The sequence below is a fragment of the Canis aureus genome, chromosome 7 (genome assembly GCF_053574225.1).
Source record: "Canis aureus isolate CA01 chromosome 7, VMU_Caureus_v.1.0, whole genome shotgun sequence".
NCBI classification, from domain to species: domain Eukaryota; kingdom Metazoa; phylum Chordata; class Mammalia; order Carnivora; family Canidae; genus Canis; species Canis aureus.
In genome coordinates this window covers 51,204,043-51,231,602 of record NC_135617.1, presented here as the reverse complement: position 1 = coordinate 51,231,602, position 27,560 = coordinate 51,204,043, and the positions used below count along the sequence as shown (strand labels likewise).

Here is a 27,560-nt window from a genome sequence, read left to right as displayed (position 1 = left end):
AGAAGACAAATTGAATACAGGTAGAGACCATTTAAGAGGATATTCTAGTCATCTAGATGATTGAAGCCTGAACTAAGTTGAAAACAATAGATGTAGACAGAAAAAGATGGCCAGGAACAATAATTAGAGAATATGAGAAGGATTTCAAAATTGAATGTAAGAATTGGTGATGAAGGGTGGTGGTGAAGATTCAAATTAGTTTTTTAAAGAGGTTGATAGTCAACCTAGGTTTCATTGAGAAGGTGTTATTTATATATATTTTTTCATATGTTTACTCTCAAACCTCATATTTGTCCTGAGCAAAAAATTTAAGGATCAAAGGGGATTTCAGTTGGGAATAACCTGTAAGCTTTATATTCCCGTTGTCAGAGATCTGGCACTAAGCAGTTTTCTTACTGGTAAAATGAAGATAACACTAACTTGATGGGGATATTTCATGACTCAAATGAGAGAGCACTTGTGCTTGCAGGGGCTTAGTAATGGTAGCTTCTCATCCATTTATTTGTCACCTGTATACTGCTTAAGTTCACTACTGTGTCAGCTGTAGGGAAACTGACCGATGAGACCCACAAGGTCTTTCTTTCCAATGAGCACAGAGTTTTATAAGGGAGATTGACTGTCAACAATTATTAAAACTGTCACAGATCTCACAAAGGTGAAGCCTGAGGATGGAGAAATCCAGCTTCATCTTGGGATCCATAGAAGGTGTCCCTGAGTATGATATTTCAGCTGGGTATTTAAGGCTGAGTAGATGTTTTCTGTCCTTAATTTTTTATGCTAATATTTTTAATAACCTAAAGCAAATTAGTACTCAGGACTCTTCAAACCACACCATTGCCATCCTTGTCTATAGCTTTTTTTTTTTTTTTTAAGATTGTATTTATTTATTCATGAGAGACACAGAGAGAGACAGAGACACAGGCAAAGGGAGAAAGAAGCAGGCTCCAAGCAGGGAGCCCTATGTGGGACTCCATCCCAGGACTCCAGGACCACGCCCCAAGCTGAAGGCAGGTGCTTTAACCGCTGAGCCACCCAGGTGTTCCTCTTGTCTATAGCTTCTATTTGTACAAGCAAATACATTCTTTTTCTTCCAAGTTCAGAGTGTGCATATGGTGGAAAGAAATGGTCCTGGGAGTCAGGAGACCTGTGTTCTGTTTGCTCATCTGCTGCTTCTCTGTGTATACAAGCAGGTTATCCTAAGGAGGGAATGCCTTCCTTACATAGGACCAGATTTTACACCAGCTCTGTGTGGACTGAGTCCAGCCACGTTATTCTCTGGCTGTTGCTTTTGTTCCTCTCAAATCTCCGGATTGCAGACCAGCCCTGACCAGAGTTTCTCATAGCTACTTTTCATAAGTTCCCTTGACAGGCCCATCTTCCCAGGCTTTGGTGATGTTTCTAGTGCTCTGAGGAATATTAAAGATGGGTACCAAATGGATATACCTTTCTTCTTTCTCTTTTCCTTGCTTTTTTTGTTTGTTTGTTTTTTGGGTAGAGCAGCACGTTGCTGTAAAATTTATATTTCTGTGTCTGACTTGATCTTATTTGACACTTGTGAGGCAACTGGCATGATATGTGCACCTCTTTCCTCAATCTTATAAGAACTGCTCACCAAGGGATGCTTGGGTGGCTCAGTGGTTGAGTTCCTTCAGTTCAGGTCATGATCCCCACAAGGAGCCTGCTTCTCTCTCTGCATATGTCTCTGTCTTTCTCTGTGTTTCTCTCATGAATAAATAAATAAAATATTAAAACAAAACAAAACTGCTTACAGACCTGAAGAAGTGGCAAAAGAGGGACTGTCATGGCATGCACAGGACAACCAGCACCTTTCAGGCCAAAGCAAGCCATGGCATGTTATTGCCTCACTTGCCTGGATAGATAGCCATGCTTGTTCTATAATGGATTTATGTATGTTCATTCATTCTTAAGCACGACCGTGCTGTGATCTCAGTATGGGAAGGTCAGGCACTCAGTGGAATAGGCCTGTAATGATGAGGAAGTTATTTCCTTTCTCTGAGAGTTAGTGTCCATTTTTTTTTTTTTTACAACAGAAGTTAAAATAATTTATGTTGAAGTGAAATAAGATAATATATCTAAAAGGGCCTACCAGTGTATTTGTACCTCAGGACCCATAAATGCTTATGTGTTTTAAGAATCCATTCCAGACTCAAGTGTGTGTGTGTGTGTGTGTGTGTGTGTGTGTGTATTGCTATTGTATTTATGCAACTAGGATCATTGTGTTTGTTCTTGTCTTACATGACCATGCAAGGCAGAAAATGGTGTAACAAGAATGTTAATTAAATCAAATTTAAATGATTTTGGCTTTTAAGTTTGAACTTAAAGCATTTTAAAAGTAGCTTCTGATTGGTTTGCGTTTGCTAGACCAGGGCATCCATTTTCCCCCTTATTTTCTCCCTTCTTCCTGCCACCCCCAGTTGAGAAATATTCGGTATGTTTTGGCCCAGCTTGCATTTGTAGAACTAGTAGAAGAAACAGAATGAGACCAGGAGAACTTTTTCTATTTTAGGCCTTAATATGTCCTAAATAAATATATCCTTGAAATTAAATGCTATGAAATAAACCTTTAAAGCCCTAAAAGCTGTAACCCCACATTTCCTACCAAGGGAAAGAGGAATATAACAATTTTGGTCATTTCAAAATCACAATATTTAGTGATCAGTAAGCCTAGGGAAAAATATTCAGTCTCATTAGTAATAAAAGAATATAAAAATGTTGCCAGACTGTTTTTACCAATAATATTAGCAGGCTATTCTCTTAAGAGAGAGTGCAGGTTGGGGGGAGGGGCATAGAGAGAGGGAGAATGTTAAGCAGGCTCCATTCCCAGCTTGGAGCCTGATGCTGGGCTTGATCTCATGACTCCGAGATCATGACTTGAGCCAAAACCAAGAATCGGACACTTAACCTTGAGCCACCTAGGTGCCCCAATATTGGCAGTTTTTAAAAGTAAGAAAAAGAAAGGAGGAGAGATGTTGAATTAGGTACCTTGTGATGGCTGATGGGAATATAAATAGGTATAACTTGCCTTCCTCTAAGGTAATTTAATAGTATTTATCGAGGACTGTAGAGTGGTTAATGCCTTCAACACAGTAATTACAATTCTGGAAGCTTAGCCTAAGGAAATAATCAGAAATGGATATAAATATAACATCAAGAACTTGGAAACAACCTAAATGTCTAACAATGAGGGATCGATTAAATGAAGTATAAAAATGTATGCAGTGGGTTTTCTGCCATTAAAAATGGTGAACTATTTGGACAAATAAAGGTGGGGAAAAGTTTGTAAAATAATATACAGTGGAAAAAAACCCAAATCAGCATGAATCTAGTATTTTCAAATATAATCTATTTATATATACTGTGTATGTACATGTGTATGATGACAATGAAAAAAATATATCAGAGTAAAACAGTTTATGTCTAGGTGATGGAAATGTTGGTGGTTTTTATTTTCTTCTTGGCAGTTTTTTGTACTTTCCAAAGTGTTACATTTATAATCAGAAGAAGAAAGTCCACAATTTAAAAATGCACACTCTAGAATACTGTGTCCTGATACAACTATGTGAAAATAGTGAGAATTATGAGAATGCCATCAGTGACTTTTTGATAGGATGATGAGACCTAGTGGTAGGTTTTCTTCCCCACTTTTATTGAGAAATAATTGACATTCATCATTATATAAGTTGGAGGTATGCAGTATGATGGTTTGATTTGCATATATCACAAAATGATCACCACTAGAGACTCTGCTAACATCTCTCATTTCATATAGATACAATAAAAGAAAAAAATTTTCTCCTGGTGATAAGAACTCATAGGATTTATCCCTCTGCCAATTTTCAAATATACTATAGAGCGATGTTAGCTATAGGCATCATGTTGTATGTTACATCCCTAATACTTACCTGTCTTAAAACTGGAAGTTTATACCTTTGACTACCTTCATCCAATTTTTCCCTGTTTTGTACCCACAAGTCTGACCTCTTCCCATGTGTTGTTTAGGGGTTTGTTTTTAAGATTCCACAGCATATGTTGTTTGTCTCTTTCTGACTTATTTCACTTGGTATAATGCCTTCAGGGTCCATCCATGTGTGTTGGGTTTTTAATATTTTTTTCTTCAATGTGCTTCTACTAAGATATCTTCTATTAGGAAAGCAAATATAAAATAAATGTAGAAAGATACTTTAGAAATCTATGCCACATTTGGACAGAGGTAGTACTTACTAGATAATCTCTTGTGACTGGTCCATCTTGAGGATGGTAAAAACTATAATCAATGGTGGTAAATGATAGATGTTTTCTTTGTTCCTACAGATATTCCTGAAATTCCAGAAAGCATCTCATTCTGTAAAGCACTACAGATAGCTGACTTCAGCGGAAACCCACTGACTAGGTAACCTTTCTGCTTGCTTTTCTGTCTATAGTACTAAGGATATCTTTTTTAAGAACCAAGCCATGAACACAACCTGGTCACCCATCGTGGAGGTACCTAGAGGGATGGCTATCTTTATCTTTATCATGATTGGCCTTCACAGATATTTATTTATAAATTGCACTGTGCAATGAAAGACATACTGTGCTATTGATGGAACATTGAAAGGATATTGGTAGCAAATGAGGGGAGGCACAGTGGAATATATAAAACAGGAATGAGGAGTACATTTCTGAAGCAGTAGGAAGCACTGAAATGGTTCATAAATCCGCTACCAATTATCTTGTCTTATGGGATAAGACTGAGTTCTAAACTCCCAGAGAGCTTACCCTCTAGCTATCCAAGGAAAAGTCCTAATAAGGGATATTTTTTCCACTCCAGTAATGAAACATACTTTTACTATCTCAGATCTCCTCCAACTCTCCCTTTAAAACAAACAAACAAACACTCTACAGGCACCACTATTTCCTTACAGCAATAGCTATGAGGATTTCTTTGGGATTATTCCTCCACATAAAGAAGCCATCTATCACTGTTTTACTACTAGTTCCAATCTTGCTCCTTCTAGTATGACACAGCACACTGCCTGGGGGCATAGCTGAGTGGCACTGTTGTGAGCCTCTTCTGGTGGCTCCTTACTGAGTCATGAGGCCACTCATCACTGGCTTCCAGGTACCTATGTTGCCAGGTTAGCTGAATTGTTGCCCACCTGGCAATGCAGAGACAGTCTTCAGGAAGAGTTCCAGAGGTATATCTAGGCCAGGTGGGTCCATATCTATGATTTCTAGGCTCTGTAAGCAACCTCAGAAGAAATGTACTCTTCCCTTCTGTTCTTTTTTTTTTTTTTTTTTTTTTTTTAAGCATGTAGGAAAATTGAGATGAGATTAAAATTTAGGATACATATCACCCATTGCTTGGGTCTTTCTGGGTATGGAGTGCTAGGGAATGTTTATGTAGTATTGTTTTTCCCATATCTGCTATTTTGAAGAAGTAAATATGTTTTATTTTTTTTTTGTAAATATGTTTTATAAAATATTTTTTTATTTTCATCTTTTAAATTTCAGTGACTATGTTACTAATAACATCGTTTTTATGAAAAATAGTAACTCTAGTAAGTTCTAACTCATCACTGCCCTCAAGTCTTGTTTTCTTTCTTAACCATCATCCAGTTATCCCTCTTCTTCAAACCTTTCCGTAGTTCCCTGTTCCTTAAGATAAAGCCCTAGCTCCTCCAGGTGTTATGCAGCCTCCCATGCCCTGTATCTGAACTTGGCCTGTCTTTCCATGTTCATTGCCCTTGGTTGCCTTTGTCAGATGTCATGCCCTGCTGTTATAAAGTGCTCATAGGTCATTTATTTTACTCTCTGCTCTTTCTGCATTCCTGTGTACAGGTGTACATTCAGCTGGGCTTTCTTAAAGTACATACCAAAGGCTTTCTTTGGAAAGCCTTTACTTCCTCCCCATATTCCCCCCTGCTAGGCTTCCGATGTTCTATGCATACTTTTCTCATAACCCTTAAAATTTACATTTAAGTTATCACTCTGACCAAGACTTCCCAATTAGACTGAGAAAGTTAACTTACCTTCCTCTGTATTTATCTCCAGCTATACCTTAATTTCTGGAAATGGAGTAAGTACTCCATAAGTGTTTGTTGAACTGAACTAAGCTATTTATCCTTAAGGCAGCTTGTAGGGTTAGGCAGCTGGGAAATACTCATTATGCTGCCCTGGAGGTTTTACGTGTGTGTGTGTTTTGTTTTTTGTTTTTTAGACATTCAATTGCTTAATCTCTTTTTCTACCTCTTCAGTTTTCCTTTTCTAATGCCTGCTGACACATGACTTTAGCATTATCTCAAAACTCTCTGGACCAGAACACACCCACAATGTAAAAAAACTGTTTCCTCAGTTTTTACCCTGACTTCATATTTGGGAGGTTTCTTACAAGTAAAGCCATTTTGATTTGGCAGGTGCATTCCTTTTAAGAATTAAGATGACTTATCTGTGAGTTGAAAAGACCTGAAAAATTATTGAGTTTGACCTAATTATTTTACGGCTGAAGAAACAAGACTGAGAGGTTAAATGACCTCCTGAGATGATGCAACCTCTGAGCAGTAGCTCAGAATAAAATTCCCTTCTCCCAGCCTGAAGTCTGCACTTTCTCCTCATGCACACCAGTTTGGCTCTTAATGCTATAATAGCTAATTAAAAAAAAAAAAAAAAAAAAAAAAAAAAAAGGAAGTCAGCCATGTAAAAATACATTTTCCATATATTTAAGATCAGTTAGGCTAGTTTTTTTTTTTTTTTTAAGATTTTATTTATTCATGAGATACAGAGAGAGAGAGAGGCAGACACATAGGCAGAGAAAGAAGCAGACTCCATGCAAGGAGCCCAATGTGGGACTCGATCCTGGGACTCCAGGATCATACCATAGGCTGAAGGCAGGTGCTCAACTGCTCAGCCGCCCAGGCATCCCAGTTTAGCTAGTTTTCAAATTATAAAGTGGTATGTACTTTAAGGTGTGAACTCAGGCAACACACAAAGTTGCATCTTTTTGAGTATAAAAAAAAAAAAATCTTACCTCTGTTACACTATGGAAGAGGTTTCAACTTGGTCGAAACCACTCCTGAGAACGTATTTCAGTGATAATAAAATCCTACCTAAAACTCTCATCTTACAGGCCCTGGGTTTGCTTTTGAAGTTTGAAGTTACCTATATTTTATGTCAAACAGTAACCTAGATTTTGGTTTTTAAAAAAGGAACTTAAAAAAATTAATTAAAAAAAAAAAGGAACTTAGAGGGATGCCTGGGTAGCTCAGTGGCTGAGTGTCTGCCTTTGGCTCAGGGCACGATCCCGGGGTCCTGGGATAGAGTCCCACAAGGGGCTCCCCATAGGGAGCCTGCTTCTATCTCTGTCTGTGTCTCATGAATAAATAAATAATAAATAATTTTTTAAAAGGAATTTGGAAAGAGGAAAAATGAAAGATTCGAGTGGAGACTATCACTAAAGCAAGAACTCTCCACTCCCCCCACCAAAAAAAAAAAAAAAAGAGTCATGTGTTCTGTTATCTGTATCAGTAGATTTAGGTATAAAGATCTTTGGCATTTTAGATGCAATTAAATCTTTTTAACTTTAGTTTTCTTTTTCCTTCGGTTACTGAAGGTAACCATAAAAATATTGAAAATGAACTTTCTTTGGAAGTTTTTGAATACTTTTATTTGAAACCTCATTCTTCAGTAGAGTTTAAGGGAAGTATAAAAAATTTCCTTTTATGTAGAATATAGTGAAACATATAATTATCTCAAGTGACTGGCATCTTAAATCAAGTTAAAAGAAAAATATTGAGAAAGTAGCAATTGCTGTCAATTGATCAATTCTAAATAATCCATAGCTTTATCCTGGGTCTTATAATCTACAGAAAAAAATTATTAAGTTTCTGTCCTGTGTTTTATTATAATCTTGTGGGCAAAACTTTCTCTTTGTTTTCTGCTGATCAATAAGGTATTTTAACTCAAAGACACTTGCAACTACAGCAACTATTTGTCTTTTTTTCTTCCATGAGGCACTGGGCAGTGCCACAGCATCTTTTCTCCTTTATTCTGAGAGCTTCCATATCTTTCCTCTGTAATTATTTCTGGATCACCCTGACAAGCATTTATCATGTCTCTCTACTTCTGGGAAACCGAATCTTGGTTTTTTTCCTTATCAATGTCTTCTATCTAGGCAGACAAGACAAACATGCCTTTTATAATGTAATTTTTAAGAGGTTATTTTAATTAGCATATGGGATAAATCATTATATTTATGTCTAGTATACACTGTATGTGTGCTTTTCTTTTTCAGTTAATGACATTTTGTTGTCATTGCTGTTTCAGACTTCCAGAAAGCTTTCCTGAATTACAGAATTTGACATGTCTTTCTGTAAATGACATCTCACTGCAGTCCCTGCCTGAAAATATTGGCAAGTAAGTTTTTATGTGATGAGGTTTGTGTATATCAGAGTGAAAGAGTATTTAGAGTGTCAACTCTAGCCTCCCTCTCTTTTACAGCTCTTATTTTTCTACTCAGAAAGCCTTTTATCCAATCTTGAACCTCACCCTCAAGAAAGATCTTAGCTGGACTCCAGTATTTTTTGCTTTCAGTTGCCCCTACATTTTAATGGTGAAAAAGGATAATGCTACTTGTTATAAGTAAAAAACCTAATTTGTTTGGATGTGTTCTTTAGACCTATGGATTCCAAAGTAGTTAACTTAAGCAAAGTAGCCCTGGTCATACATACTGTTGGAAACTAGCATTCTCAGTGATTTTATTGAAAACTTGGAGTAAGTACCCCTGGACAACCATGGTGTCTGCCAGTATGTGTGTATCACAGACCTGAGAAGAGTGGGTGGGAATGGTGTGTCTGGAGAGCAGGTGTGGAATTGGGAGACAGATGGGGTGAGATGGGCACATTTCCACGTTCCTGGCTTAGAGGTCGGGGAGGATGGCCATGGCAAGAAATAAAAATGCTCTCTTACTCATTCCCTCATATGAATTAATTGAATTATCTTAGCAGATCTTTTCCATACCTCCAGAACATACAGTGGGTTAAGTCAGGCTGATGGCTCGTAAAAGCAAAAGCCCAACATGGTCGGCCAATGCTAGTGGACCGGTGTGCTCTAGTATCATAAAAGATTTCCCTTGCTTTTACCTGTCCTGCCTGAGTTCTAAGACAAAACAGAAACTTCATTTTTTGAGAACTGCAGTGTATCTGACACATGTCTGTTCCACAGAGGGTCTCTTTCCAGAGGTCTGTGGAAGTAGACTATTTTTCGCAGACAACTTTTCCCCCTCCTCTGCAGGCGGAAGACAACCGGCTGACCCATTTCAGCCGGCAAGTTCATGCTTTTCTGAGATGCAAGCTGTTTAAACATTTTGCCAGTAGACTTGCTGATACATATTTGTGTCCTTAGTGTCTCAGGAGGGGAAGGAGACAGGAAGCCCCCAGTACACCCTGAGTTTCTGGTATCTACTGCAGAAGGAACAATAATGTCTTACTCTGGATTTCATGACGTACCACCTTTGCCGTGTCAGGATTCATATATTTCTAATGAATATAATAGCCATTTGAATACCTAAACTGACCCCCCTTTCTCCTCTTCCTTCTCAGGAGTCTCTGGAATCTAACTCCCTTGATACCCTCCTTCCCGTTCTTTCTCAGCCTACCACTGCCCATGTGTTCACCCTTTCTATCCCCTGATTCATGTGTGTTTTTTTTTTAAGCCGAATACTTTGAGAGAAAGTATATTCTTATTAAACAAAAGTGCTCCTCTCACTCCCCACTGCATTGTTTTAACGGAAAATGTTACTTAATAATCATTTTAGAATAAATTACCTATCTTTTATTCCATTTTTTTCTGTTAGTACCTGTAACTGTTTTTGTCAATGTTTAGGATTTCTTGTGTATCTGCATATTCTGTCAGTAATAAGGGTAGTGTTCTGTTTTGTTTTGATTTTAGACTGAATCATCTTGTGTTACTATTATAGCCTTACGTATAATGATTGCTTCCAAAATAAACTGTCACTCTGAACTTGAACCCTGTGGTGTATCATCACCCAGGAAATAAGAATATGGGGCAGATAAGTGAATCAACTGATTCCTATTAGGTCCATTTATGAAAATAAATGGGAAATAGGGAGTTTTCTGTTCTGATTATTATTTTTTTAACCAAAACAAAAGACTCTGATTTCCTCTGATTTCTGCCTGTTGAATTCAAGATTTATGCACACTAAAGTAACGAGTTTTCACTTAGTAGAAAGAAACAAAAAACAGACTCTTTGAGAGTATGGGGCACCTGTAGTTTCCTAGACCATGCTGGAAAGACCATTGAAATAGTTAAAATGGTGATGAATTGTTGAGGAAATAGCATATATGCATAAGTATACTACATTTTAAGCAAGTCATTATTTGAAACTTATGAACTTTCCTAATGAAAACAATTTTTCACTTTCCCAGAGGATTCCCAAATGGTTTCTTTAGAGCACCAAACCAAATATTTAGTAACCAAACAACTACTCAGAGATAGTATGGTTTTGTAAATAGAGCACAAACATTTGATATTCCAAAAACATTTGAAAAGAACACAAAATGGCTATCTGAATGATCCTACTTACTATTATCTTTGTTGATTCTCAAGTGGGAGTTGTTGTAGAAATTAACTCTGCTTATTTGGTCAAATGACTCAGCACCTCAGGGTCTGCCTTTTGAAAATGGGACCTCAATTTCTCTTTTTGGCACCTAGCACAGTACTTGGCATCAACTAGGAAAGCTATGGATTCATCAAAGACATGAGCCCCCTCATGATGGGCAGAAGTGTCCAGCCTAGAGGAGAGAGTGAAGCCTTATCTAAGGCAAGCCAACTGCAGTGCCTCAAAGCTGGGACCACCAGTGGGCATCTGTCCCATAGTGTGTTTGGTTTGTCGATGGTCAGGTAATTGGAAGAGTTTGATGGCTGGTGGTGAAGTTGGAACCGGAGCATGACTCTTCTGGTTCCAGTCCCATATTTCCATTACTCCACACACTGCCACTGAGTTTTCACTTGCTACTTGCCTTTTGTCACTGAAAACCCAGCTTTGCAAAGATTTGATGTCCTTGAAGGAATGTCATGCTGTCTGGTGTGGAAACCTAACGATCCGAGCTTGCAGTTCACATGGTGTCTAACAGATGTTGAGGACTGCTGTGTCTCTGTCAAGTGTAGAGTATTCTATGGTGCTCCTGTGAGTTGACTGCTGCTTCCCTGGGTGGCTCAATGCACAATAGCCATAAACAGTTGTCCCCCTGAATCCCTGAGGGCACTATTATGAATATTGGGGAGTTCAGGGCTTCAGCCACTGGTGTGTGGGAGGAAGCCAGCATCACACAGGTGGTCATGCTTTTGAGGGGCTGCAAAGCACTTCAGTTCATACCCTACACTACATGGCTACACGCCAGGTACCATCAGTATGGTTACTTTAATAAAGTGAGTCTCTCAAATAGAATCCTCATAATACTTTGCAACGCGATGAGGAATAATCATGAAAGTCTTTTGAACCACGGAGGAGTATACTGGTTACCTCATGCAAAATCACACATTTTTCTCTTACAGAAAAGTTAGAATGTCCCAGATTTGCTCACCCTTTTCTGTGATGGCACATCAGCACATACCTTGGCCTTCAAAGTAAAGGTGATATTTAACAATGAGTGAGAAACTAACTCACCTTCAGTAGATTTTGTTTTTAGAACCCTTTTGTTAAAAATACAAAAACATAGCAACTTCTGATGAGTCTTCATAAAGAAGTGATTGATGTCAGGGAAGGTGGTGATTTATCAACAGAATTTCAACAAAGACCTTACCATAAGCAGAGGAAATTCTCCTTCCTTCCTTCCTTCCTTCCTTCCTTCCTTCCTTCCTTCCTTCCTTCCTTCCTTCCTTCACTAATTTATAGCAGCAAAGAGGAATTTATTGTATAGATATAGGGTGTTTCACAGAGCCCAAAGGCAGAAATGCATCTGGGTCTCAGGAAGGAACTGGAATCAGAAGGTGGAAAGCTGTCAGTAAGTGTCTTCCATCTCTCATGGTGGCTTTTCTCTGTAATTCTCCTTTGCTCTCCTCCTCCTCCTCCTCCTCCTCCTCCTCCTCCTCCTCCTCCTCCTCCTTTTTTTTTTTTTTTTGCATATTTTTTTAGTGGAGTGCAATTTGCCAACATATAGTATAACTTCTTAAAAACTAGTATGACAATTTAATAAATACAACTGAGAATATAGTTCTTGAATCAGTGCAACTGAATATAGTTCTTGAATCAGTGCAACTTGTGAAGAACTTTTTTCACCTATTATACCAGTATTAAAACAATTTAGAATCAGTTGTTTTGTCCCCAAATGTAAAACAAAGGATTTGCTACATAATACAGTGCTCTTACTATTGAGAGCCCAGAAAATTTTTGTATTTTTAACAAAATATTTTTAAGTGCTTTACATTTTCTTAAAAATATTAAAAAGTACATCTACGGGGACGCCTGGGTGGCTCAGCAGTTGAGCGTCTGCCTTTGGCTCAGGGTGTGATCCCAGATCCTGGCATCAAGTCCCACATCAGGCTCCCTGTGAGGAGGTTGCTTCTCTCTCTGTCTTTGTCTTTGTCTCTGTCTCTCATGGATAAATAAATAAAATCTTAAAAAAATAATTAAAAAGTACAATATATCTGTGTATTTTAAAAACAAATCTCTAAAAAGTAAAATACATCTGTGTATTTTAAAAATAAATGTGACAATTACAAAGATATACTCTTAAGTGTGTTAGGACTACCAGTCTGGAAGAGAATGTTTGGTAGTCAGTTAAGCTGACCAGTGGTTCTTAAATTCTGCTTTTTCAGGTCCCTAGGGGTTCCAGTGAAGACTGGAGAGTGAGAAACAGTGCTCCATTGGGTGGTCTCTGCTGATCCTTGTTTGTGCCAGCACAGATCTATTATTAGCTTTTTAATTTTTTTGTATTGATGTTGCATATAATATTTGCTTTTAAAAAAGTCTGCAGCAAAAAAAAAAAAGTCTGCAACAAATAATTTTCAAGTTAAGTTTGGAGACCACTATTTCAGATGCTCAGTAATACTATATTGTACACACTGTGGAGGTTTTACCATGACGTAGACCCACCAAGCTCTACTCAAACTGAATGCAAAGCTTCAAAGCCTTTCGTGACAGTGAACTTTAAAATTTTTTTTGTCTCCTGTCTTTACCAACTGACCAAGGTTTGACCTCACTAAATGATTGAAATTCTACCTCTTTTGTCAAGCCTTCTCCAATGACGAGAAGAAGTGAAGTAGATCCTCAACGCACAGGTTCCCTGACCGACATTTTACTGCCCACACAATAAGTGCATTAGTCCTTTATCTGTACACAGAAGTTTAGTTGTTCAGTGTTCAAGTGTTTGTACCTCCCAATTTATACCCCAAAAGTGGGAGAGTCTTTGGTTGTTAAACTCTCTTCATGTCTGTACCAACCCTGGTGTTGCCCTGGCCTATAGAATGAGTATGTGTGACCAGGAACAGAGTGTTATCTCCTTCATTCTGCTGGCTTCCAATATGACACTGTAGGCAAACCCAGTAAAGCTTTGTGAGGGCCACATTGGCCTATTCCTATACAGTCACTTTTCTGGCTTAATGCTATATGATTAATTAAAGAAACAACAGTGGAAACAAAAAACAAAACCTATTTCCATTACTCTGAAACCTTCTAATGAAGACTAATTATTGTCCATTAATATTGCTTAATTTCCCTGGTAAAGGACCCATTAGGGAAAGATTTAAATATGTATTTTTAGGGGGAAAAAACCTCACCAGAAGAACTGATAAGCTTCTTCCTTTTAAGATTTTTTGTGTGTATGTATGTATATGTTTAGAGCAGAAGCAGTGGGGGTGGGGTGGAAGGATGGGGTTGGGGGAGACAGAGAGAGAGAGGATATATTGAGCAGACTCTACACTGAGCGTAGAACCCCTGGATGTAGGGCTTGATCTCAGGGCCCTGAGATCGTGTCCTGAGCCACAATCAAGAGTCAGACACTTATCCAACTGAGCCACCCAGGTGCCTCAAGCTTCTTCCTTTGAATGTCAGTTCTGACATTTATCACATTTCCTTTTCTGCTCTTGTTGTCAGAAAGCTCATAGCTAATTCTGATGATCATTGAGATAGAGCAGTTGTATTAATATCCATGTGCTAAAGAAAACTAAGGAATTGGAGGAGCCATGTTGCTGATACTTACAAGTGGATGGGTACTTTATTAGGCACATACACTGTGGTCTGTATAGCATGCCTACTCATGGTCATTGTTAACCATCCTGAGTTTCATTACCTTTGTCTGTGAAATGGGGATAAGTAGTCTGCCCAGGTTTGTGTTGCTGGTGGGTGGAAGATCTGGGATTGGAACTTCATTTCTTCCACAAAGAAGCTGCATTTTCTATTTCATGAAAATTTTTTACATGTTTGTACTTGATAAAGATATCTTATATCTCTTTTAGAAAATGTTGGGGCAAAATTAAGTAAATGACTTTACATATCACTGAAGTTGCCAGTTAGTATAGAAGTGCAGCAACTGAGGAGGGAAGTATTCAGTAGGGTCTTTGTAAAGTTCCCAGTCTTGGGTATGCTTTAAGAACACTGGTTGAATAAGATTGACTTTTCAGATACACCCTTGAAAACAGTGCTTAGGGCAGCCCCGGTGGCCCAGCGGTTTAGTGTCCGCCTTTGGCCCAGGGCGTGCTCCTGGAGACCCAGGATCGAGTCCCACATCAGGCTCCCTGCATGGAGCCTGCTTCTCCCTCTGCCTGTGTCTCTGCCTCTCTCTCTCTCTCTCTCTCTCTGCCTCTCATGAATAAATAAAGTCTTAAAAAAAAAAAAAGAAAAGAAAACAGTGCTTAGTGAATGATGACTTTTTGCTTTACTCTCACTAATACCTCTTGGACGATTCTACTGGTAAAACCAGGAGAGATACTTTTGTTTTAAGGCGTTTTTAAATGTTGGTACAAAGTGTGAATGAATTTATCTTTCAAAAAGCATGCTATGAAAAAAATTTTTTTAAAGATTTATTTATTTATTCATGAGAGAGAGACAGAGAGAGAGAGGCAGAGACACAAGAGGAGGGAGAAGCAGACTCCATGCCGGGAGCAACGTGGGACTCGATCCCTGGACTCCAGGATTGCGCCCTGGGCCAAAGGCAGGCGCTAAACCTCTGAGCCACCCAGGGATCCCCGAAAAAATATTTTTCTTGATATCAGTTGTATCAATTTTTACTCAAGTAATCCCACACTGAAATTTTTACTTTTCAAAAATGGGTTAGCTTGCAGACAAACATGATCCTGTATATGGAGAATCCTAAGGAATCCACAAAAAGCTATTAAAGCTGATAAATGAATTCAGCAAGCTTACAGGATACAAGATTAGTATGTAAAAATCAGTTTTATTTCTATATACTAGCACTAAACAAACCAGAAATGAAATTAAGAAAACAATTCCCTTTATTAAGCACCAAGAAGAATGAAATACTTAGGAATACATTTAACAGAAGAAATGTAAGACACACAAACTGCAAAATACAAAACATTGTTGAAAGAAGGTAAACATGACCTAAATACAGGGAAAGACATCCTGTATTTATGGATTAGAAGACTTAGTATGGTTATGATAGCAATACTCCCCAAATTAATCTTTTGATTCAACTCAATCTCCATCAAAATTCTAGCTGGCTTTTTTTTTTTTTTTCCCAGAAATTGACTTTTTTTTTTTTTTTTTAAGATTTATTTATTCATGATAGAGAGGCAGAGACACAGGCAGAGGGAGAAGCAGGCTCTATGCTGGGAGCCCGACACGGGACTCAATCCCGGGACTCCAGGACCGCGCCCTGGGCCAAAGGCACGCGCTAAACCGCTGAACCACCCAGGGATCCCAAGAAATTGACATGTTGATCCTAAAATTCAAATGGAGATATAAGAGATCCAGAACAGCCAAAATAGTCTTTAAAGAAGACATACAAAGTTGAATGATTCACATTTCCTGGTTTTAAAACTTAACTAGCAAGGTTCACTGATCAAGATGTGTGATACTGGCATAATGCTAGACACACAGTTCATTGGAATAGAATTGGAAATTCAGAAATAAACCCTTGCATTTATAATTAACTGGTTTTGACAGAAGTGCCAATACAGTTCCGTGAGGAAGAATAGTCTTTTCAACAGAGGCTGTTGGAACAGCTGACCATCCCATATGCGAAAGAATGAAGTCCCACCCCTACTTCACACCACATGCAAAATGTAACTGTAAATGGAGCAGAGACCTAAATGTGAGAGCTAAAACTTTTATAAGAAAATAGGGGTAAATCTTCATGACATTGGATTAGGCAGTGGTTTCTTAGACGTGACAACAAAAGCCCACACAATAAAATAAAAAATGGATAAATTTGGATTTCATCAAAATGAAAGACTTTTGTGCGTCAAAATACACTATCAAATTGAAAAGAAAACATACAGGTGGAAGAAAATATTGGCAAATTATTTACCTGATAAGAGTCTTGTATCCAGAATATATAATGAACTCTAAACTCAACAATGGAAGACAACCCAATAAAAAATAAAAATGGGCAAAGGATTTGAATAGAGATTTGTCCAAAAAAAGGTATACAAATGACCAGTAATCTCATGAAAAGACGCTCAACATCATTTTAGTTATTGGATAAATGCAAATTAAACCATGGTGAAATACCACTTTAGACCCACTAACTCTAGTAATAATAATAAAAAAACCCACAATAACAGATGTTGATGAAATGCGTAGAAACTGAAACTCTCATACATTGCTGGTGGGAATGTCAAATGATGCATGTCCCTCACTGGAGGGAGAGGGTCCTTCCTCAAAAAGTTGAACATAATTACCACATAACCCAGCAATTCCACTCCTTGTTATACATACCCAAGAGAATTAAAAACGTGCCGACACAAATACTTGTGTGTGAATGTACCTAGCTGCTCTTATTCATAATAGCCAAAAGGGGGAAACAACTCAAATTTCCATCAGTAATGAACTAATAAACAAAATGTGGTATATTCATCTAATGAAATATTTAGCCAAAAAAGTATTGGAGTACTGATACATGCTCTGACAGGATGAACCTTAAAACCATGTTAAGTAAAAGAAGCCAGATAGAAAAGGCCAATATTGTATGATTCCATTCAATTGAAATATCCAGTATGGGCAAATGCTAGAGACAGAAATTAGTGGTTGCCAGTGCCTGGGATGAGGGTTGGGCAGGGGAGGGGATAGCAGGGCCAGGATAAGGAATAACTTCTGATGGGTGTGAAGTTTCTTTTTTGGTTGATGACAGTTTTCTAGAATTAGGTAGTAGTGATGGATCCTTAGGCCAACTTGAACCTGGTATTGGTGAAGGATGAGACTGTACCTGGGAGACTGACCTATTTTATTCTTTCAGGAAATAGACTCTGATGTAGCCTTATGAGTAACATGCTGAGGTCGTTTTGACTCAGTTACTCAGATATGGTGTCCAGGCAGGTATACATAGCCAGAGCCTCCAAGACCATCAGGTAATGAGGAGTGGGAGTGAGGTTGAGAGGTCCCACAAGACCCCAGTGGGAACTCATAATAAATTTTGAGAATCTGGGAAGCCTCTGTTTCTATCTGGGGGCATTTGTCTTTACTTTGTCTGTTTGCATGAGATTTCTTATCCTTGGCCTCTGAAAAAACATACTGTCAAAAAAAAAAAAAAAGTAAGTCTAAGTATATCGAAATATCTCTACTCTTTAAATTTCTCCTCAAATAATAGCATTCTTACAGGAGAAGGTTATATATATACATATGAATATATATATGTGTATATATATATATATACACACATATACATATACATATAACAACTATATATATATTGGACGGGCATAGTACCCAAAACATAGCTGTCAGTCACAAAGTAGTCATTATCAGTAAATACTTAATTATATAGTTCGCTAATAGCAGTAGAGCAAGTAGATAGGCCCTAGGTTCCCTGGCAGATTGAAGTAGAGCATGCAGGTCTGATTTTGTGTGTGCTACCTGTGGGAATGGTAACTTTAATTTGAGTGGGCTTGAAGTGAGTGGACCACGTGACCCTTGCTAATAAGGCCTAGCACTAGGCTGCATACCTATATTGCATTAATGTATGCTGCCTGTGAGGAATAAATCTTCTTTTTGAAAACCATTATCATACTGCTCTTTTTTGAGGCTTAGGAATCTCTATAAAATATTAGTTTCAAAAACAAAGATTTTTTTAGGAGTTTCTACTGCAAAGCCACCATATAAGGAAATTTGTTACCAGAGATTTCTTAAATGCTAATTGGGTTTTAAAAAGCAGAAAATTTTTTGAATATATAAGCAACGCTCCCTGTTCCTAATAATGTTTTCTCCAGTCAAATAATATTGCTATAAATGTTTATAGATTGTATATTTTATTTTTTTTTAATTTTTTTTTTGTTTTTTTTTTGTTTGTTTGTTTGTTTTTAGATTGTATATTTTAATGGTCTTATAGTGTACTGCCATTTGTTGGCCTGTTCTACCTCAATGTAATTTATTCTTTACTTTCTTAATGATTTTGGGCACCAAATGGAAAAAAAAAATCCAAGTGGATTAAAAGGGGATTTTTAAAGTATAGTAGAGAACAGATGTAAATTTTTTTAAAGTAACCACTCATCCAATCCCTGAAATAGAATCCTAAAAATACAGTTGGCCTACATTCTGACTTACATTATAATTTTTGTCCCTGCTATCGTGAACTGTGTAAAACATTAAGCATGAGTGCGTTAAGACGAAATGCTTCAACATACTCTTTTTTCTGTAAGAAGTCATTAAGTTGTTTGTTGTTACTGTTTTATTTTCCCCCATTTGGTGGTAGAAATGGTGGGAGGGAGTTACAGGAAGAATAGAAAATAATGCTTTTTGGAGGAGGGGGATAAAGTCACTCTAACAGTATTACACAGAAATTTAATTTGCCAGAGACTAAAATTGAAGGGTAAAAAAATCTGTTAGTGAGGGGAATGGTTTAAAAAATTAAGGTGTATATAGAAGTGAGAGACTATGCAATTATTAAAAAAAAAAGTACCGATACGTACAAATAAGAAATGGGACCAAAATCTGCATGAGCAGAGCCAAGTGCTAGATGTATGTGGGATAACTTGCATGTGAAAAAGGGGGTGGGCACTTGCCTGCCTTTGCATAAAAGAAAACTCTGGACGAATACATAAGTAAATAACAAAAAAGGTGGTTTTCAGTGAGAAGGGTCTCAGTGCTGGGAAACTGATAGATGTTCACAAAGCTGACTTAAGAGTGAAGGAAGGACAGGGGCACCTGGGTGGCACAGCCCAGTAAATCTGACTCTTTGTTTCGGCTCAGGTTGTGATCTCAGGGTCTTGATCTCAGGCTCTGCACTCAGCATGGCACCTGCTTAAGATTCTTTTTTCCCTCTCCCTCTGCCCCCTCTCAAATAAATAAATATTTTTTTAAATGCAGAATCTAGGGATAAAAATGCAGATTTTCTAGTAAATCCTGGCTTTGTCCCTTATTGTTTGTGTGAGACCTTGTTCAGTTTCCTTCTCTGGGCCTTTGTTTTCTCATCCACAAAGTTAATTCTTATAAAGCACTTATAATACTATCCATCATGTAGTAAGCTGCTGTCACCATTATTAGTAATAGAAATGTTAAAAACCAGTAATTCTCATATTGCATCTCAAGTGTCTCCTTTTCTCACATTTGTAGAACTACTAGAAATACCTGATGCTTTTCTTTTGTCTGTATACTATCATGTTTTAACTGAAGTGGCTGATAAAGGTATGTGGAGTTGGAGTCTCCTTGTTTCTCTTGGCCTAGTGATTAAGAGCCTGGTCTTGGACATGAACAGAACTGAGTCTGACTCCGCACCACATCAGCATTTGCCAGCATGTTTTTATATTAAGTGCTCTTAAGAGAAGCAGGGATGTTTGTGCTGCACTGAATAGGTTCCCTTGATGGCAAAGGCGCCATCCCAAAGTCTGGACTGAAGATGCATGCTGTATTCTGAAAGACTAAGAATGGAGATCATTCATTTGTTCATGTATCCATTCAGTTTTGTATTAACTTCTCTGGTCTAAATCTTCCTTCAGGCAGATATCATTTTATGTCAGCTGTTATTAGAGCAGTCTAGAGAACCACCTTTTGGGTGGTGATTCTGTACTTGCTCTGGGACTGTGCAACTTTTATCTTTCTAAAAGTTGGCCATGCCAGCCACTCACCAACTGTGGGTCCTGCACTTCAAGGAGTCCTCTGTAGTGGGGGATGACTCCTGTGATTAATAGCATCCTGTAGCAATCTTTCAGAACACCCAGACTCAGGGCATGCCCCCTTGCAAGGTAACTGGCTGCACAGGGATAGGGGTCGTCTGAAGGAAATAAGGGGCAAAACTAGCTCTTTTGATTTGACAGGAAAATGTAGTATGCTGTCATCGCCGTAGTAGGTACGTTTATATTTATTTTAGGGAAAGTCAGGATAGAGTGGTGAAGCACCTGAGCTGAGCAGTCTAGCTGCTACTTAGTGAGAGACAGGCCAGGATTGGAGCCGGGGCCTGGCACTTCCACCTCCCCGACCTCACATGCTCTTTGCAGAGTGGCTTTTTATCACTGGGTCCATAGAACCTGATGGTAATGTCCGAGTTCCCTTATCTTAAATAGTTTAAACTTATGAGGAAGCATTACCTCAGAAAGGCTCTTATATCCATCATTTTAAATTAATATTTGAAATTTTGAAAAGTTACAGAAGTACGGTATTTTTTGTTGTGGCACCCATACATTCCCATTTCCCCTACTGTCCAAAAACAGGGAAACTAAGAAATTTTGGAATCAGAGCCTTTTTCTCAACCGGATGTTATACTTGGGTGTTAGCATGGTAGTGGTGGGAACTGTGCATTTACTGTAACGCGGCATTATCAAGTTCTGTTCATCTGGAAGTTGGCTGGCATTTCTGCAGTATTTTTGCTCAAGCATTATTTTATTTTAGTAACTGTGGCCTGTGCCTTTTATCCTCAAGACAAAATTTAAAGATAATATAAAAATGTGTGTTCTATTTTTAAAATGACATAAACCAAGAAAAATCCTAATGCCCTTGGTGGGATTAAAAAGGTAAGACTGACCTATATTCCCCATAATGATAGGAGATGAGAACTTAAATTATAAAGAGAGTCCAGAGAACAGAGGGCCCCTGAGACACCTCAAGGCGGTGTAGGGTGAGGGTGGGAGTTTTGGCTTCCCACCAGACTTGAATGGTGCCTCTACCACTTTCTAATGGAATTCACACAAAGGGCCACATTCCTAATTGTATCATCAGCATGTCATCACCGAGCTGGATTGTTATTAATCAAGAGATGAGGTGTGTGAGGAGCTGTGTGCTGTGCCTCTTGCCAGAGACAGCAGGCAGATGGATGGTCCCAGTCAGGCAGGAGGTCTGAGATGAGGCCAAGGGACCAGGGGTGAGGCAGTGAGTGTGCAGTGATTCCTACCAGTAAAGTTTGTAAAGCAAAGCAGGACTTCTTCCTTTTTTTATGAGTATATGTCTTTCATACATCAAAATTGGTGTGAAAGTAATGAATGCTGAATAGATAAAATGACAATTGCATCAGTGATTATTAAAATATAAATGTGGAAATAGCCAAATGATTGCCGCCTCCCAGATAATACTGGCCAGGGATTACATGAAAACCGAAAACAAAGCCCTTTGTTTTTTTAGTGTTTGCTTTTACAGAGACTTTACGAATATTACTTATCACCCTCATCTATGGGCTGCTTTTGGAAATAGATATTGAGTGGCTCACCTCCCTCTTCTTCCCATTCTTGTTTCTTCTGTGGGAACACATGGCCCGCTGAAAGTAGAACTAACTACATTGCTACAACTTCCCATTGGCTTGCGTTTTTTGTTTATGGTTTTTTTTTCAAAGAATGTCAGCATTAAATTGATAATTACTAGCAGGGATTGTGATTTTTTAAAAAATACATATATTCTGAAGAGTTCTCTTCCACTTTAATTATGTAAAGTGTTCAGTTTTCTAAAATTGGAGGATATATGGAATTTGTGCATTTCATCATATAGTTAAGGTACATTTTCAAGCAAATAAACCTTACATATGTATATTATGCCGTTTGTGCAAATCAAATTTACATTTTCTGATGTTATAAAAACAGCTTTGTTAGTTCCCATGATTCTGGCCTTTATGTTAGAAGGAGAATGGAGGATTAAGGCTGATTAGAGTGTTGGGATAATGTTTGACTCCTTGTGTTCTGTGCGCTCACACACAAAAGTCCTCCAAATCTGGATGTTACTATAGTGATATGAGCAAAAGCTTGAGTTTTCCATTGGTGTAGAGCTTAGTACAGCGTCTGGTGGAATAATAGTCAAATCTGTTATCTTTTGAATCAGTAACGTGTGCCAGTGCTGACATCCCCTGAGTTTGTGAGGTTTCTGGTGAGGCAAAAACCAGAATCTGCCTGCCAAGATTCGACCCAGATAATCAGTGTCCAGGGAACACATCTGTGTCCTTTCACCATGCTCTTGATAGGCATGGATTATACCCGAGAGGCAGGAGAATCTACAGGAAAGAGTGCCATTGTGGGGTCTCATAGGAATAAAAGCAACATTATTATAGCTCCCATTTACTGAATCAGTCTTGTGTTCTGGACAGCATGTGAGGTGTGTTACTACCCTACCCTTGATGCATTTAAGTGGCTGTCATTTCCATACTGTTACTTCCAGGTACTCTGTGAATTTGTGATCTTAAGTAGGGTATGTGGGCCTTCTGGACTGCAGTGCCCCACCGCTACTTTCCAACAGGGATGGTCTCTCACTGATGTTTGTAAAAAGAGCTCTGACTTTTGTGAGATTAAAGGCATTACTGGTTTTTATGGTAATAGCGCATTTTTGCCATTCTAAAATCTGGAAGCACATATTTGGCTTCTATCTTGGTCCCAGGAGTGGTCATCTTTAGTGACTTGTGAGTTATTTTCACATATTAATTGTACAAGTATTTAAATAAGGGTGCCTCACATTGATGTTTCTCCTCTTTTTACTTTAATATTAAAATTTGGGAGGTAGAGAATATATTGTTTTTAATGGTGATAGGGGTAGTAGTTATAGATACTGTTCTCCTCAGAGGAGGTGACTACAAGATTTTATTAAGAATTGCTATTTGTGGAGTGTAAGTGTGAAGAGGGGGAATGGAAAGAATCATCTCAGGAGTTTTCCTTATATTTTTTTTCTTCTGTTCATTTCTAGTCTTTATAACCTGGCTTCCCTGGAACTGAGAGAGAATCTTCTTACATATCTTCCTGAGTGAGTCTTTGGGGAAAAATGAGAGGGGAATTTGTACTAAGTGAATTTCTTCAAGTATTAAAAAAAAAAAAAATAGTACTACAGTACTTTGTCAAAAAGAGATTCAGTGTCTTTTGGAAAGTTTGGGAGATGCCAGCCTTCCCTTAATAGTTTTTCCTTGGTAATATTTACTGCTGTGTAGTCCAAATGAATCTTATTTTTGGAAATGAGTCCAAGTGAGGAATACCATGTTGCTCAGCATTTCTAAGTACTCTCTAAGAGTTCCTCCTCCTTTTTTTTTTTTTTTTTTTTTAATAGCTCTCTTACCCAGCTGCGGAGACTAGAAGAACTTGATTTAGGAAACAATGAAATATATAACTTGGTAAGTCTGCATTGAAGAGAGATTTAGGTTTAACTTTGTCCTTAGGTATGATCAAAACATTTTAAGGGATATCTGTAGGGCTGCAGCTCGGCAACATTAGAAACATAATGTGCTTCAGTCCACACAGGTTGAGAATTGTAATATGGGGGCGGGGAGGGTCAGGACTAGAGATGACAGGCATACGTGGAAACCCCCGGGCATTCTTGGAGAACACTGGGAGACTTGCATGGGAGAAGTCCCAACAAACATCCTCTATGTTACCCACTTATTCACTGTGGAAATGGTATTCTTTCTTAGTGGAAAACTAAACATTGGATCTTTGTTACCATAACATTATTTTTTTGTTTTAGCCAGAATCAATTGGAGCTCTCTTACATCTAAAGGATCTCTGGTTGGATGGAAATCAACTGTCAGAATTACCTCAGGTAAGCAGTGGTTTCACATTGTTTCCCCCAAATTATTAAACAACCACAGCCATCATTCCCTACTTCTATGTGAAATTTTCTGCAATAGGGATCTTGAAAACCAAAAACATTGGTTGAAGAAGCACATTTGGGGAGCATCCGGATGGCCCAGTTGGTTAACATCTGCCTTTGGCTCAGGTCTTGGTCCCAGGGTCCTGGGATCAAGCCCCACATTGGGTTCTCTGCTCAATGGAAAGTCTGCTTCTTCCCCTGTGATCTTTCTCACTTTCTCTCTCTCAAATAAGTAAATAAATAAAATCTTAAAAAAAAGAAAGCATATTTGATAAAATATATTGAGCATTGCTACATTGCCATAGAAAAATTGAAAGCCTAACCCACCATTTCTAAAGATAGCAAATATACCCTTTAGTTTGTGAAATCTGTATTTTATTTCATGCTTGCTCCCCATGTGGCTTGCTTCAAGCCTAGCAAATTTGTAAATTACCAGGACTCCTGATTCTTAGATGGTACGCATTTTTGCCACTCTTCATGATGTGCCAAGTGCTTTGGGATGCTTGTGACCACATTCTCTTCTGTAATAGTTAATGTAAAAGAAAGGTTAAAAGCTTTTATTTCAAATTTTTTTGCAAATACTGCTTATGGTTTAACTGTTTTGTCATGGTATTCAGGTTTTTCCTACATTACTAAATGTAACAACCATGTTCCCAATGAAATAGAGTCTACGTAGACTTCTACATACATATTCATCTTGTGGAGCCTAGTAAGCCTTATGGTTAGATGAGAAAGAAACATAAGCCAACAAACACAACAATAAAAAAGCAACCATTTCCCCCTCGCTTAGTTTTTGTCTGTTACTGAATTTTATTCTTTGATATATCTTACAGCTAGTCTTTAAAGTCCAGGTATATTTCATGATGGTCTCTAGGTGCTGATATTTCAAAGCAGATCAGATGTTCAGGTTTCTGTTCAGCGAGTGAGCCAGGTGTGATGGTGCTATGCACTTTAGGTGAGGAATGTGAACCCAGGAAGTCTGACTCTAGGAGAAAGTACTCAGTAATATATTATGACTCTAGTTATGGTGCTGGAAGTATGATGACCTCACTTATAACTAAGGGAAGTAAGGAACTAATTGGAGTCTGTTTCTGAGATCTTGACTGCATTTGGGGAAAAGAGACAGATTAGCAACTGATGTGGGTGAAAGTTTGATTAATACCTAGATTTCTCTAGGAAATTATGAGAAATCCTGACTGAGAGAATTCTAGTTACTTTTAGGAATAAAAATACCAGGAGATTATCAGGAGAGTAATACACCAGGTCTGGGACATGATGGGGAAAGTGCCATGTGTGTGTTTGCGCACACATGTGCACACAGATGTGCCAAAATGATTGTGTACAAAATGTCACATCCTGAACACACAAAAAAATTATAATTCCAGTGATCTGGCCCATCGTAGCAGATGACAGAAAGAAAAGGATATACAAGGGCGTTGTTAAAAGGAACTAATGAAAAAGTAGAACAACCTCAAGGGTCAGGCCTAAAATCAGTAGAAAAGCAGTCTGGTTTCCTACAGACAGGAATCACAGGCAGGTTCATAGGATGTGTATTAGGTAAGAGAGAAGCTGGAAGGAATAGATGAGACCAAAGTAGGTATAGATTGAAGAATTCATCCTTATGTAGATATCATGGAACCACTAGATATTTTAATGTTTTTAGTCACATACCTATAGCTAGCTTGTTTCCAGGATGGAAATGTGGAAACAAGAGTTTGTAGCAGACTTGGGCAATGAGTGTGAGGATTAGAGTTCACAGTCCAGGTAGAGGAGTGTAATGACAGGAGGAATTAAACATAGTAGCAGTGGGAATGGATACGGGGAGGCAGGTATAGGAGAGAAACTATGCATTTTGTGAGTGAAGGTGAGATACCTCTTGAATAGAATATGGGCAGCCTTGGTGGCTCAGCGGTTTAGCGCCACCTTCCGCCCACGGCGTGATCCTGGAGACCCGGGATCGAGTCTCACGTCAGGCTCCCTGCCTGGAGCCTGCTTCTCCCTCCTCCTGTGTCTCTGCCTCTCTCTCTCTCTCTTCTCTCTCTGTATATCATGAATAAATAAATAAAATATTAAAAAAAAAAGAATGTTAGACTCGCTGAGGTACTTACCCTGCTCCTGGGATAGTCTGTTTCCTTTGAAAGCAGTATGCTTCTCTCTTCTGTTGAGGCCAAAGGGGTCAGTGGGTTCCGATGCTTCAAAGTTGCTGGGGTACAGTTGCATTGGTGTTGGTTATAACAAGTACTGCCGGTCATGGGAGATGTAAAGTAGATGGTTTCTTAACAGAAAATCTCAGGGTCACCCTGGAGTGTAAGCTGCTTATGGAAGTGATTGATTACAAACTTGAAGAACTGGATTCTAGACTCCCCCCCTTCCCCCCCCCCTTTTTTTTAATTATGTCACTGTGAAGTCATTTGTTCTCTCCTGGTGCCAGTCTCTTCATCTGTTCAGTGAGAATGATTCCTTGCCTGCCTGAAGTTGGAGGGCTTGGCATCCCTCCCGGCTCCGTGTCTGTGATTTTTACAGCTTCCCGTTTGCATTGGAAAGGGGTCTGGAAATTTACTCCAGCCTTCGCATGTAGATAAACGCTAAAGAAACATCCTCAGAGCAACTTCGGGATTTGAGTGTGAAAAATCATTGTAGAAATTTCTCTATACTGTGGCAGGTTTAAGCATGAGTCTCTTTCTGTATCACTGATGTAGGAAATAGGAAATCTGAAGAACCTGCTGTGCTTAGATGTCTCTGAAAACAGGTTGGAAAGACTTCCTGAAGAAATCAGTGGCCTGACTTCATTAACAGATTTAGTCATTTCCCAGAACTTACTAGAAATGATTCCGGATGGCATCGGTAAGTATGGAAAGTAACTACTTACTGAAGATGCTTGCTATTGTCTTGAGCATTTGGAGCTCACTGTGGTCTTTTGGTCACTACTCTCAGATGCTGGGGATGTAGCTCCTTTAGTCTCCATGTCATGTATTTATTAAAGAAAGAATGCAAAGAACATTCAGTGCATTTAAATAGGCAGGTGTTTCTGTCACCCTGGTTTGGTAGCAGTTGTAGGTATGATTACTTCTAAGTGCTGACTCCTCTTTCTCATCTGCATCTTGTCTCAGTGATTTCAGTAAGGAGTAGTCCAAACAATAGATGTGTTTAGGCATGGGAGCAGTCTCTAAGAAATTTCTAAGTGAGTCTCCTAAATAGTTTATGAGAAAGTGACTAATCTTACCACATCGTGTAGAGGGGAATGGTGTGTTTGAATTCAACGGTTTCTTGTAGGCTAAGAATAATCTTTTTCTTTAACTATTCTGTGCCATTTCCTTTAAAATAAATTACTCCAGACATTTCCTTTACCATAAAGGCATTCCGTCCTGTGTGAGAAAAATAAATG

At 38.4% G+C, this 27,560-nt stretch overlaps 1 protein-coding gene across 4 annotated transcripts in view; it reads left to right on the top strand.

The window, feature by feature from the left end:
* The window catches only part of LRRC1 (leucine rich repeat containing 1), a 129,506-nt gene that overhangs the window by 76,532 nt on the left and 25,414 nt on the right, over positions 1-27,560 (top strand). For all 4 annotated transcript variants that reach the window (XM_077903635.1, XM_077903638.1, XM_077903637.1 and 1 more), the window contains exons 3-8: positions 4,333-4,411; positions 8,323-8,412; positions 23,282-23,338; positions 23,636-23,699; positions 24,050-24,124; positions 26,875-27,019. In XM_077903635.1, coding sequence (XP_077759761.1) covers positions 4,333-4,411; positions 8,323-8,412; positions 23,282-23,338; positions 23,636-23,699; positions 24,050-24,124; positions 26,875-27,019 — 510 coding nt within the window. The remainder of the gene's footprint in view (positions 1-4,332; positions 4,412-8,322; positions 8,413-23,281; positions 23,339-23,635; positions 23,700-24,049; positions 24,125-26,874; positions 27,020-27,560) is intronic.